Genomic DNA, 14652 nt, shown 5'->3' on the forward strand with positions numbered 1-14652 from the left:
TCATCTTTTGATAACTCCCATTTGTCCCTGCCACTTGCATGATTGCTTTTACTCTTTCTCACTTCTTCCCTTTTTCTGTATCTCTCTTTCCTCTCCCTGACACAATACGCTCTCTGACTGAGCAGCGTTGAGTGTAAAGAGCGAGCTTGTGCTGAGCATTTTGATGTCGGGCGCACACAGGCTCTGCTTTATTAATCCAGACCTCCTTCTATGACCTGTGAGCAACTCGGCAACATCATAAAACTTCTCCTCTACATTTACTTTTCACCTCTGTCTTTCATATTGCGTCTGTGTGCAGGGCAATGAGGGTGACTCTTGAATATAAGAAGCTGCAAGTGTGCAAAATGGTGTTAGCGTGTGGGTGTGCAGGAGTGTGCCTGTGCCGCATCAAATGCACGAAAATTGCTACAGCCGTGTGATCGTTCATGCGCCTGATTCACTGCATACATCTTAATTTGCTCACACGGATTATCATATCATCGTATTAAATATGTAAATGTGCCAGTGGAGGGTTCACTTTGACAGCGGCAGCCTCGTTTAAACACCATCAGTCTTAATGAAGCAACACAGAGTGCTTTCACCACTGATACAGATAGCTCTCTGTTTGGCACATCATCTGTCGGCTTGTTTGGTTGTTTGTTTATGCCTCTGTGTGAGTCTGCGTGAATGAAAGTGAGATTCAGACACGGTGTGTATATAAGCGGTTTGAGGATGTATTTGGGAGTTTTGTTGTGTCTCTGCATGCATATGATTATTTGTGTTTGGATTTTATTGCCTGTGTGCGTATGTTTGTGTGCGCCTGCATCTGTGTATACATGCTAAGATCGTGTTTGTGTGTATACGCAAGCGTGTTAGTGTGTTTTGATCCGTGTGTCATGTGAGTTTTTGTTGTTGCGGTGTTGTGGCCCATTTCAAGCACAGCGGATGGATGGAGCATCTCTGTGGCGTAGCTAATTAGCATGTTAGTGCTTAGTGCTGTATCTACTCCCTCAACGACACTCATCACTGATTCTCTCTGATGCTGAGGAGGGTGCGTGTGTGTGTGTGTGTGTGTGTGTGAGTGTGTGTGCCAAAATAATGTGTGTAAAATGTTTGCGTGATGTGTAACAGGGAAAAGAAGTGAGAGAGAAAGACAGAAATATGTGCAAGATGAGTGCATGAATTAGGCAATAATTAAATATTATCAGACTTTCAGTGGAATCATATTGTGAAGAAATAATCATGTGGAGATTATATCTGTAGCTCATTCAGTCTAAATTAATTCTGAGCAAATTGTAGTTAAAACATTTTATGTGCAGAGTTTTTTTCAACCCCCCACTGTCTAGCACTAATATAATACAGCAAACGTTTTTGTTAATTTAGTACTATGAAGGTTAAAACCAGAATGGACAGCGTATGATGTGTCATCACACACAGGTTTCAGAGTTTGTTGGCTCTGGCTGCCGCCATGTTGCCAGTCCAGTCCTCTTACGCCTCCTGGCCAATCTAAAAATCAGCAAAGACAGACGTGGAGCTGAGGCGAGCCAAATAACGCCTGGGTGCTCAAACAAGCCATCTGTAACAGCACCCACCTGTCAATCAAAGTGGCCACGCTTTTAATTATGCATAACTTTAAGCCTTAATACAAGGAGGTTGCCGCCGCTTGGTAAAACAACTCTAGGTACAGAGAAACCAAGCTGCATCCTCTGTGGCCGCCTATGTAGTTACATTGCCCACCTGCCCAGCTCCAGTTCTGGCATGACACTGGCCCTGATCCTTGTCAGCATTGCTCCACACCCCCGGCCTGAAAAGCTCCTCTTCCTGGTGGAAGGGGCAACCTCTGGTGCTGGGAAATGAAGCCAATGTGAAAGTCAATCTCCATAGGCCCCCATGTTAAAATGTGTGTATCTGTCACTATGATTGACGTGCCGTTCCAGATGGCTTGTTTGAGCACCCAGGCTTCTTTCAGCCCACCTTAGCTCCAACTACCAACATGGTGGCAGCCACAGCCACATATTTTGAGCTTCAAAATGGCTCTTCCGAAACCTCACATATATGCTGTCCATTCTTTATACTGTCAGCGACAGAAACAGAGGACGACTGAGGGGAGTAGAAAAGGAATCATCGGCCCAGAGTTGAGGAGATGTTTGCCAGAGATTTTTTTTTTTTACAAAAGTGACAAACGTACAGGTATACACACATATGTGGATCATTCATTCACCCCACCTCTTTAAGACATCCCATGAAGTTATTGCTGACTGGAGAGCCGGGCAGATCAGCTGTGCTTGGGCTCCCTCCCACGTAGAAGAAGTCGTCTGAGCCCAGCATGGTGTAGTCCTCCTGGGTGTAGCCCGTGGTGGTCAGGATGCCGTCCACGGAGATCGTCACCTACACAACAAAGCACAGGGAAAGGACACGCTATATACTCACACCAAAGGCAGCGCTAAGCGCTAGCTAGGCGCTGACCAGCCAAATTAGCCCCCGTTACTCTGGTAACCAATGTGTATGCATTCTGGTGGGGAGAGGGCCCGATTGGTTTGGGGAATTGGCTAGTTGTTGTGCAGTTGAGACTTTGAGTTAGTATGGTTGGATCAGTACTAACTCATAGTGTGTGGTGTAATTGAGTTGTGTTGCCTCTTGGCTTACACTGCTAAATGCCACTCACTCTGCCTATCCTCAGTAAAACAGTAAAACAGCCCCAACTACTACTTGTACGTGATCTGCCTACTTCTGCCTGGTAACAGTGGTGATTCTACTATCCAGAACTAGATCCTGTGTGTGTGACTAATACAGATTTACTGATACCCAAAGCTTCAGGGGCCACCATGTGACTCTCCACACCAAAACTTCAATCACTGCATTGCAACGACTACAAAACTGACTGACCCAGCACGACTTGTACACTAGTTCAGCTTTTAAATTAAACACTTTTCCTCCTTATGACTCTGCCACAAATCAGCTTTATCTAGTAGAAGATACACTTCCCATTATAACAACAACAACTTTCCTTAATGCTTTGACTAAGGTGACACTGACCCTGGTGTTGTTATAATTTAAACAGCCCATTCTGCTGTTATAATAGCCTTTATGGGGGCTTTTAGCTCGCACTGGTTGCAAAACCCTGTCACACATAAGTCACAGTTATTGGTATGTTATCACCCTGATATTCTACAGTACATTACTGACCATGTTCGACTGCCCATAAAGGTTGTGAGCTGTTTATTATCCCGCTACAGTATGTTCCCTCTCACTGATGGTGCTTATCATTGCCGGGCAAACTTGCCCAGCCAGGCAGGTGTTAGTAAAGTCTCCGCAGGCTTCTTCGTGCCACACAGGTAGTTGTTAGTACTATTTACTTGTTAGTAGTTGTTAGTTGTTGCACTGCTGACAGCCACAGTAATGTTACTTGTGTCAGGCCAAGCTGTGTTGGGTTACTGAGGTTAGGGTTAATGATGTCAATGCTGTTAGTAAGTGTGATGATGTTATGTTATTGTGTTGTTAGGGTGAGTTGTGATGATGGTGTTAGTTAGTTAGTTTGTGGTTTGGGGGGGTTTGTTAGATCAGCGATTCTGAATGGAGATGACACATGGACGAACACACACATATTGATGTACAATCACGCACAGGTGTTAGATGGGTTACAGCTCATTCCACACATACACGCACACATTAATATATAAAACATGCAGCCTGTTCCTCTCTGCATGCAACCGCTGGCAAGGAGGACACAGTCGATTTTTAAAAAGGAAAACCAACAACGACAACAATAGGACGGGATGAATCAGAGGCACCATGGAGAACATGCAGTGGCAGAGTGGAGGACTGAAAGTCAAACGGAGAAAAAGAAAAAAAAAAAGAAAGAGAGAGGGGGGGGAGGGAGGAGCTCCTCAATTTTCCATTTTATTACAGACCAATCAAGAGAGATGTGTTTCCTGAGTCACAGCCAATCGGATGAAGGAGACGTGGTGTGTCGTCAGATAACAAACATCTTTCGTGCAGGTGAGGGATGAGCCAATCAGTACACGCCTACATGTCAGTCACAGAGTGATGGGGTGGGAAAAAAACGGTAGAGAAAGGGGGGGTAAAGGATTTAAAGAAAAAAAAAGTGGTTGGCAAGGAAGGAAGGGTTGGGGTGTGGGCTTTTTTTTTTTAAGCGTAAAAGATTACCAACCGCATTTATCCTTTTATTGGTTTATTTTGGATGTCTATGGTTCAAAAGGAAATAGACACGGGGCAAACCCAAACTAAGAAACAATTAGAATGATATCTACCGAACAATGGAGTTTGTTTACCATAGCGTGTCCAATGCCTGAGTGCTTTGTAGGAGAGGGGGAGAAAGGAAAGCAAAAAACTGTGAACAGAACAACTTCGGGAACAAAAAAAGGAAAGCTAGAAGGCCTCTGGTGAGGTTAGTAGGTTGGTTGGAGTGGTTTCGCTAGGAGAAGGGCACAGGTTAGGTTAGTAGAATGAATCATTCCATGGATGGTGGTTAGTTTCACTAGCAGGTTAGTAAAGTTAGTAGTCAAGTTAGTAGTACAAACAGGCAAACGGTAGAGGCAGAGCACAGGTGGGTTACAAGCACCTGAGTGCCAGTGACCCTCATTGTTCTTTAGATTCTCTTTCGCTCACTCACACAGTCATTCATACATACATACATACACACACCACAATTGAAAAAGCACTCACCTAGAGCTGAAAGCAGTGCTGGTCTGGTGGTTAACCCACTGTACACTAAGACCAAAACCTCAGGTATTTTCTTCCTACCACAGCATCACTGCAGTTGGACAACAGACCACTGACCGTGGCTTCTACATTGATTAGTCTCTTGCTGCGGACTCTATAGTCCTTTTCTGCTGCCCACTGCCCCTGAAACATCTGCAGCAGTCACTGTGGTTCACCAAAGTCACATACATACTCTTTAACAAGTGATTAACATTAACGCTGCAACTGACAATCATTTCCATCTTTGTCAATCTTTCTTATAAAAAAACAAATGAACAATTTAAGCTGTAAAAATAGCCAAAAATGCAGATTGTCTTCAGAATTCTTGTTTTATAATGATATAAAACAAAGAAAAGCAACAAATCCTCATATTTCAGAGACAGAAACAAGCAAATATTTAACTTTTTATGCTTGATAAATGACTTAAAAGATTAATAAACATATTAAAAGTGTTGCCAATCACTAACTTAAATCCAAGCATGCGTCCATCCATTCGTTAATCTACCATTTGCCATCTTTTCGTTCCTCCCTACGACCCTTCAAATCTTTCGTCTTCGAGGTTTTATCAACATTGCAACTAATTTCGTATCTCCTCTCCTTTTCTGTTTTTTCTCGGGCACTCACGTTCCCTTCCCGCCTCCTGTTGTCTGGTTACCTGTCTCAGGTTGCGGGTGACCTTGACGTCGTGCCAGGCGTTGTCGTTGAACTTGCCGTTGACGGGCTCCACCAAGGCCTCGAAGGCCCCGGAGCCGAGATTGATGACAAGCGATACGGCACCGTTCTTCAGTGCCAGGTTGACGTAGTCGGCTGACTTGCCAGTGTGCAGCATCAGGCCGTTGCGCTGCAGCGTCTTGAAGGAGAGCGTGATTTCATCGCTGCTAGACTGGATGGGGTTGGGCGATAGGTCATAGCAGAAGTACTCAGAGCCCTTGAAGGTGGCAACGTACTCCTCACGAGCTGGGATAGAAAGGGAGAGGTGGAAGAGGAGGAAGGAAACAGGGAGGAAGAACAAAAGAAGTGTGGAAACGTTATACTCTTGTTGAACATTATCATTATGATTGGAACAAAATCCAAGCTATGTTGCTTCTTCCCACACTCCTCTTCACAATATGCTCAAAGATGATAAAATGGTGGGTGTTCATCAGAGCCAGCCGAGTAAAAACAAAGCTCTGCTGGGCCTGGCTAAATTTGATTCGGATGTGCAGTACAAAACATATTGTTTAAAACGCTAAAAATGTTGTTACTGTCAAGCAAAGCCTCACTGATGCCAGCACTTGGAAGAAACACTTCCTTCCATACCTCTAATCGTACCATGGAGTGGTGTGTAAACAAGCTTTGATCACTCGTGTGGGTTGGAGATTAAACAGCGTGGATGCGAAAGAGACAGTCGTGAGTCTGCAGCGTTCCAAACTTGTTATGAAACCTGCCATCCTCTCTTTTGAGAGAACAGCTGTGCTGGCAGTCTGAAGTGATGTGGTCTTGTTTGACAACATGGAATCATTTCATGATGTTCATCGAATGCCAAAATGTGTTTTGCGTGTCCGTCCATGTTACAGGTTAGAAAGGTTTCGAGGAGGAAGATGATGATGAAGATGAAGAACTGCAGCCTGGAAGCATCATGGCAGCCAAAAGCAGGCAGGATCGGCCAATTAGAATTCAGAATAACAGGCAGACAGCCAATGGCAACTTACCTTGCACACCCTCAGTGACCCCCAAGGACACTAGACCAAGGTTTTGCAATCCATCATCCTTAAGCTCACACTCTCTTATCTACTCTCTCACACCTACTCATACAGAAGTGCACAGCCGTTTACGCAAAGCGAGCAGGGGAACAAATATGCACACCTACACACACATCTGCGTGCAAAAAAATGATCATACTATTGTGCTGGCAAGCAGGGGTGACATTACCTGTCTCCTTCACACCCACCCCCACTTCCCTCCACCCAAAGCATCACCCTTCCTCCGCATCCACTCGAGTATTCTCCTCACCACCACCACCACCACCACCACCATCCTTCTAACTCTCACACCTCCCTTCGAGCCTCACGCCACCGCGCGTCTCCGCACATCTTGTTGGCCTCTTTTTCTCTGCTCCGTAGGAGCCTCTGGCATAACCACCACCAACTTGTAGTTCGCAATAATGAGGAGAACAGAGAGGAATTTTACATACACTAGGTCAGGAAGCAAGACAGACACTTGGCGAAGAACCGCTGGAGAGGAAGGACGAGGAGGGAAGGAAGGTTTGCCACATAATGAATAGACGGAAGTGTAATAGGTTATTAAGGTAGTGAGAAGCAGAGTGAAGGAGAGTGTTGAAATGGAATCGGCCGCACATGAGTGAATATAACACAGAGAGAATAAGGAGAAGGGGAGAAAGTGAAAATACATCAAAGAGCAATTGCGAGCAAATTGTCTTTGCTTTTGTTGCATGAAAAAAAGAGTGCGAATGCCAATATATGAGTGAGAAACAACAAGTTGTTTGCCAGCATGCGTGTGAGTTCCCCCAAGTGTGTGATTCCTTCCCTCGGAGCATGTTAATTAAGAGTGTGTGCATGTGTGTGTGTGTGTGTGTGTGTGTGCCTTGAAAAGAAAAAAAAAATTGTGTGTTCCAGCACGTGAATGTGTGTACGGACAAGTATATGCTTTTTTTTTTCTTTTTTTTTTAGTGCGCATGAAATGTGCAAGGGTGTGGGTGGGTGCTGGTCTCTGTAAATATTGGTGTATTGCTGTCAGAAAAGCTATTACCAACTCAGGGCCTCGGGCTAGTCTTTACTGAGAGGAGCGAGAGCGAGCAAGAAAGAGGGAGGGAGGGAGGCACACACACACACACACACACACACACACACATATATATATATATATGTGTGTGTGTGTGTGTGTATATATATATATATATATATACACACACAAACAGAAAGAACAGCCACCACAAATGCTAACACAATCACACAAACGCACTGACACACAAAAGCAGACATGGAGATAAATGTAGATGAGGTGGCAGAGTGAGGAGGGGAGCCAAGTTGTTCACAATGAGAACACACGCAGCCGTCCGGTAGCATTCTAGCGGTAATTTACAGAGGTGCCATTAGGTTTCAGTGTGGTGCTCCACCATTCTGTTGCTAATTTACAGACATGTCATTAGACCAGACAGGAGCACATAAAGCATCTCTGCATCGATCTGGAAGCTCTGGCCCGCAACAACAACAGCAGGCGTGTACGCAGACACACAAATCAGGAATGAAAATGCATATTGGATGACACAAAACACGAGGAGGAACATGCGTCGCTCAGGCGTGCGCTCAGTGTACGGACGTGCAGCCTCTGGCATAATGGCACATGCACTCTCTCGAATGGGCAGGTTGGAGTGGATCTGTTGTAGCTCAGATTAATGGAGTGAGTCAGTATTAGCTCAGAGTAAACAGTGAGACAGACACTGACATACACACCACATGTCACACTTCATCCTGTGGAGAGCACTGTCGATCAAAGTAAGCGAGCGAGGATGGAGGGGGCAATACAGAAGATGAGGGTGGAAAGATGCAAATGAAAGAGGAAAGAAAGGGAAAGCAAGCTCACGCTAAAAGATTTAATTTGCTTCCTACGCTTTGTATAAATCTCGTTTATTCGCTGTTTAACTGATGGCTTCTTGTGGGCTGGTTATATGTAAAGCCTTTCCCCTCAGCTCACCTTGATCTTAATAGCACAACACAACCGAATAAAGCGAGTAAGTAAAAGCTAGGTTATCCTATCTCCTGGGGAGATTTATTATTATCTGATATACTCTTGTCTTGTTTCTTGCTTGATTTTTGGCTGCCTGAGTTTCTTTAACTATAAGCACTGTTTTTCTATGCTGGTTGTGCAATTGGATGAAAGATTGCTTAAATGTTTTACTTTGTTATAAAGTCTCCTTCTTGAAAAATATCATTACTATTTATGAAACACAAAGGAAAATCTGCTTTACTTTAGAGCTTTATGATCTTTTTTTTTTTAACAGTAGACGTGGTATTTTTTGATTTCACTTCATTCTGGGTTTATATTTCTGTAACTATAAACATTATTTTTTATATGCTGGTTGTGTGATTGTATCTAAGACCTGACTGTAAATGTTTTACTTTGTTACAAAGCCTCTTTCTTGAAGAATATTCTAACAAGACACAAAGGAAAATCTGCTTTACTTTGGAGATTTGGAAGCTTTATGGTCAGTTTTTTAAACCAGCTTTGTAAATATTTGTAGTATTTCTTCTTTTCGTTTGTTTGGCTTATTTATATTTCTTTAATTATAACCACTGTTTTTGTATGCAGGCATGTGACTGCAGCAGCGCAATGATTAGTTGATTCATTGATTGGTAATTCCGCAGAAAAGTAATTGACAACATCTTCAATAATTAATTAGCTGTTTAAGTAAACGACTGGAGCTTCTGAATTATGAAGATCTGCTGCTGCTTTTCTCTAAGCGATTGAATATCTGCACCGTTGGACTATATTTCTGTTTATCTTCTGACATTTTACGGACAAACAATTGACCAGCTGAAGGAAAACATCAACAGTTTAACAGACGCTGATAATAATCGTTTATTGTATCCCTATCTGACTGAGAATGTTTTTCTCTTTCTCAGCTCTGTCTTCAGAAACAGATCTCGATCTCACTTAGACTGATATCTGATTAAGTTACTAAAGGAAAGAAGAAGAGAACATGAAGGAGGAAAGGGAAGGAGAGAAGGAGGTAGAAATAACCGCGAAAATATGAAAGGACCTAATATGGGGAAAGATAAGAGAAACTAATAACTATGGAGCCTATAGGCAAGGTGGGGATAGGCAAAAAATGTAAAGATGAAGGATGATTGACATCAGACTTTGATGGCTATCGTTAAACCACTACTCTAATGAATAAAGCAGTCTGTGGGGAGGCAGAAGGGAGAGAGAAAGAGAGAGAGAGTGAATAACTGATCTGATGGTTGCATCTACTGGGACCAGCTGCAACTGTACCGCCCCTCCGACAGACGATCAAACACACATCGCTTGGATTTCTCTGCGCGTTTATGTGCACATGTGTGTTATCTCGTACGGCTTTGTCTCTTCTCATGGGTTTTCCTCCTCAACATTTCACACACACACACACACACACACGGGTTTTCCTCCTCAACATTTCACACACACACACACACACACACACACTAATTTGTCATTGCCATGGCAACCCTGTGTTACAGCAAATATGTGTGTTTGTGCATGTGTGTTTGAAGGAGAGAGGGAGAGAGAGAGAGAGAGGAAGAGAGATGGGGAAGGGGGGCGAGTGAGAGAAAGAGTGATTGAGTGAACAGTACATTATCATGGACAGCTGTACTGAATCAAAATGGCGGATGGAGGCAGGGAGCACATCAGGGGAGCCTACATTATACAGCACCTGATAGAGGGAGCAGGGTGGAAAAAATGCAAGGGTAGAGGAAAAAGAGAGGGGGGGGGAAAGATGCATAGGGGGAATTTGAAAGAGGAAGGAATAAAAGAAGGGGAGATGGAGGGACTCATTGAGATGGGCAACACAAAATGGAAGAGAAGAGAGAAAGGGGTAGAAGGGGTAGAAAGAGAGACAAGGAAAGGGAGTGGCAGAGAGCGAAAGGGATGGATGGCTAGAGAGAGCGAAAAAGAGAAAAATGCTGGTGTATCTAAATCCTACTGTAGCAAGCCTCAATCATGGCAGCCTTGTCATTCTGGAGATAGCACACTGCAATTCCCCTGCACCTCGTTTTTAGCCCACCATGCAGTTCTGCTATCAGCTCCTCTCAGACTGTCCACACACGCAAATTCACACACACACACACGCACACAGCATAAACTCAAACATCCTGCATGAAGGCATCCCTCCTTAATAACAGACAGGTGGATTAACTATGCACTCATACAGTATACAGATAGATGACCAGAGTTGGAAAATGTATGTAAATGTATGCTAATGTATGCATAGTCTCTATATTAAGTTAAAGTGTGAAAATCCATACAGCTCTCACAAGTTCACTAAAGGCTACGAATGCCGTTTCCATCTCTATTCGGTGATATACAGCATCTGGCTTTGAAACCGATTGGGCTATCACATCACTGCCAAGGGAGCAATACTGTAGAGGAGGATATTACTGTCAGGACACAAGTGACGGATTGGTGGTCTGCAACATAGAGCTCTTATTCCTTTTTTTGTTGTTGTTGTTGTTAAATTGAGGACATTCATCCACCAACATGAGATATACTGTTTTTGACACCCGCTCTGACAAAGGTGTTACTAACCTATTCAGTTGTGATATCTAATCTAACCTTTGTCTACAGAACAGATAACAGTGGAAATATTCATCACAATTTCTCATCAAATGTTGTTTCCAAGCTTAGGATGATTAAAATCAACTCATTTCCACTTTAATTTGTCGTTAAATTGACGACATTCATTCCCCAACATGAAAATTACAGTTTATGACACCAGCTCTGACAAAGGTGTTACTAACCCGGGAGTAAAGCTGGTGCAGGAATTGATTAGGCAGAAAACTAATCAACAAGTAATTTATTTAAACATAAATACTTTTTACTCTGTTTAAACTCTAATTAAATTTAGAGTTTGAAACGTTTCACTCTTGAAACTTGGAAATGTTGATGGCTTCATTTTAGATCAAACTATTTATTGGCTATATGGATGAAAATGATGATTAATTCTAAGTGATTGACCTTTTTGTGGCATTAAGCAACGGGTTCATTTGTCTACATGGTGTGAGTGAAGAAGTGGGATTTCTGCTTGACGGCAGAGCTCAAATAATCCATTGATTAATCGAGTATCGGCTCTGGCCTTTCTATGTGGAGTTTGCATGTTCTCCCCATGTCGGCGTGGGTTCTCCCCAGGTACTCTGTGTATAAAGACATGCACTTAATAGGTTAATTGGTGACTCTAATCTGCCCGCAGGTATAGTTGTTTGTCACCATGTGCCCTGTGATGAGCTGGCGACTTGTCACAGTGTGCACCCCGCCTCTCGCCCAGGTCAGCTGGAATAGGCTCCAGCCCCCCACGACTGTGATGAGGACAAGCGGTTACAGAAAACAGTGAAAGTGTCCACTGCAAAGCATAATGTGATGTCATCGAAAGTTGTTTGTCTGACATCCAAAACCCAAAGATATTCAATTTATAACGTTTGAGACGATCATTTTCACATTTATTTATACAAAAAACGTCAAGATCATTCATTTTCTGATTAATCATTGCAGCCTCAATCGATAAATTGAATCTTAAGTTGCAAGCCCTATAGCGAATTAATTATTTGATCTGTAAAGTGACATAAAAAAGTTCAATGTGATGTTTTCCAAACTGAAGATATTCACTTTACAGTGATAAAAAAAACAATCAAAGCAAGTCCAGTTAAGTCTGTGTTTGAGCAGATATGGTTTTATCTTCTTTAGGTGAATTTAAACATGATTTTTTTTTCTTGAGACACAAATAGAAGTTAACAAAATAATATCTTATATTGTTACTCCTTTGAATTTTAAGAAAAAACATTGAAGAGCACGCGTCCTGTCATTATGTTCAATCTTTTATTTCTTGTCCCTCTTTGTTTCTTTTATCTCTGCTCATCTCTCTCTCTCTGCCTGTAGCTTGAATTTGGCCTTCTCTCTGGTACCCAGGGAAACCAGCTTGTTTCCATGACAATGTCTGCAGGCAGAACAGTGTATTTGTCTTAAGCTGGATAAGATCAGAGTCAGTTTCATTCGTGTTAGACACACACACGCACACACACACACACACACACACTCTTACACACACCCTCGCAGGCGAGCACACAAACACGCTAACGCACAGGGAAGAACATAGAGCGCTGAGAAGCACATGCACTGAATGAAAGCCAAAATGACGTGAAGCAGTGAAGTTAAATATATCCACACAGACACACACGACGATGCTCGGATTGGCATCCACATACTGCAGTGTCACACACTGACACACACACAGACGCAGACCTAATGAAACCTCTTACAGCAGGTTGTTAACAAATAACAAGAGCATAAAGACCTCTCTTCATAAAGGTAATGTAATGGGTTTTTAATGAAGGCTGTGGCTATTTCAATTGTTGTAGTTATGCCAGACAAGCACCACAAATAAATGAGTTTGCTTGTGTGTGTGTGTGCGTGTACTATGCCTGTGAGTGCAAGTGTGTCTACGCTTGTTCTTGTGTTTGTTCTTGTTTTGGCAAACAGCAAAGAAATGAACTTCAAATGCCAGATGGGGTACTGAAGTGAATCGCCAATTGGGCCACTACCCTCAGCACCCGCCCAGACACAATGGAAAATGCTAGAACAGGTAAGAGACAATTGGAGCACCGACTAGCCTGTTTCTTTCTTCTTCCTTTCTAAAAAAAGGGAGTGTGTGTGTGTGTGTGTGTGTGTGTTGGATGAGGTATCTGCATCGCTGATGAATACCATCCTAGCTGATGCGAGACTGTGTCAAGTCGGGAACCCCAAGGAGAGATGCAGCGCCCCTGCTGAGAAACGCTGCAGTCTTATCTCCCTTCCTGTCTCCCTCTGCGTCTCCGACCTTCTCTTTCCAACCCCTCTTTTTCCCACTTTCTGAATGCGCTCCTATCTTTCCTCACCATCACTTTTCTACACTCCTTTACCCCTCCTCCCTCCTTCCTCGTTCCTAACTCCCTCCCTCCCTCACACACATTTGCAGCCGGCCTCCGCTCTATCTTTCCCCTTCATCCTCTGTAAACGGAGAGTCCGTTTGATGTCTTTATTTTTAGGGCGATTACAGGGTGCATCGGCTTTGTGTGCTCCCTATTAGTGTGTGCGAAAAAAATGTTAATGCCAACACTCGCTTACGGCATGATAATTGCATACAATTACCAATAAATGTATACATTTACTAGTGGGATTGCTAGACATTTCCCACGGTGAATGCAGTAACTGTAGTTCTCCCTGATAATGTGGGGGAAGAGCTCTGTATGTGGTGCTGTGACTTTCATTACAAGAACTGCATGGGTGTTAAGCATTAATGAGCGCTGTAGTACGGTACTATAATGGGTGTTGGTATCGGAGAATAGAGGCCGAATTAGTCCCATTAGTGGAATAGGTATATCAAGAAACATTCGCTATAAAGAACTTTTTTTTCCGCTTTATGATTGCTGAAGACCAGAGTGGGCACAACTTAGTTTTAACAGTTTTTTTTCACAGCTCAAGATGTGGCCATCAGCAGCCAAATTCATGCCAGTCTGTCGGGCAGACGGCCAATCACCAGACACTTGCCTCTTAACACCAAGCGGCTCTCTCTCACCTCGAGTTGGGTACTGCTCACTTGCCCGTCCTGCTAAATTATGTAAGGATTACAACGACTGTGTGTCTAACAAATATGCTCCATTGACAAATATTCAGCAGCAGTGTTTACTTCAAGGGTTAAAATATTTTTTAGGATATTCAAGAATTCTTTCGACATCCATATGCATTACACAATGTATTGCACACACTATAGTTCAGCAGAAGCAGACTAGCAAAGCTGTTCTCAGGATTAGGTATGATCTGTTCCCGCTGTCATCAGGATGAAGCCACTCTGTACCATTTGTTTTGGGCCTGCCCAAATCTTCTGGAAACATTCTCTAATATCTGTAGTAAGGAGATATGAGCAGACTCAGGAATCGCAGTAAATTGGAGTAGCTGCTGGAGTGTTTGCACTTCCAGGTGCACAGTATGATGCCTTAGCTTTCCTGTCATTATTGGAAAGACGGTGAGTGTTGAATCACTGGAAATCTGCCAGACCACCATTATGCTGTAAAAGGGTGGAAAGTGTTATGGCACAAATCAAGCTTGGAAAACTTAAATACTCCATAAGTGGCTCAGTAAAGATGTTTTTTAATGAGTGTGAGCCTCTTCTCTCCTATTTTGTATCCAGATAATAGGTATAGGTTCCCTGAACCTCTATCTTCACCC

The 14652-nt window shown here is 43.1% G+C and overlaps 1 protein-coding gene across 12 annotated transcripts in view; it reads right to left on the reverse strand.

Moving 5' to 3' along the window:
• The window catches only part of nrxn1a (neurexin 1a), a 63226-nt gene that overhangs the window by 33857 nt on the left and 14717 nt on the right, over positions 1 to 14652 (reverse strand). For 8 of the 12 annotated variants that reach the window (XM_019268018.2, XM_019268017.2, XM_019268016.2 and 5 more), the window contains 3 exons: positions 5357 to 5658; positions 4272 to 4295; positions 2206 to 2367 (listed from right to left, as the gene is read on the reverse strand). In XM_019268018.2, the coding sequence (XP_019123563.1) occupies positions 2206 to 2367; positions 4272 to 4295; positions 5357 to 5658 (488 nt within the window). The remainder of the gene's footprint in view (positions 1 to 2205; positions 2368 to 4271; positions 4296 to 5356; positions 5659 to 14652) is intronic. The other 4 variants (XM_019268020.2, XM_027289746.1, XM_027289745.1 and 1 more) reach the window with 1 other exon arrangement.

The sequence above is a fragment of the Larimichthys crocea genome, chromosome XVI (genome assembly GCF_000972845.2).
Source record: "Larimichthys crocea isolate SSNF chromosome XVI, L_crocea_2.0, whole genome shotgun sequence".
Lineage (NCBI taxonomy): Eukaryota > Metazoa > Chordata > Actinopteri > Sciaenidae > Larimichthys > Larimichthys crocea.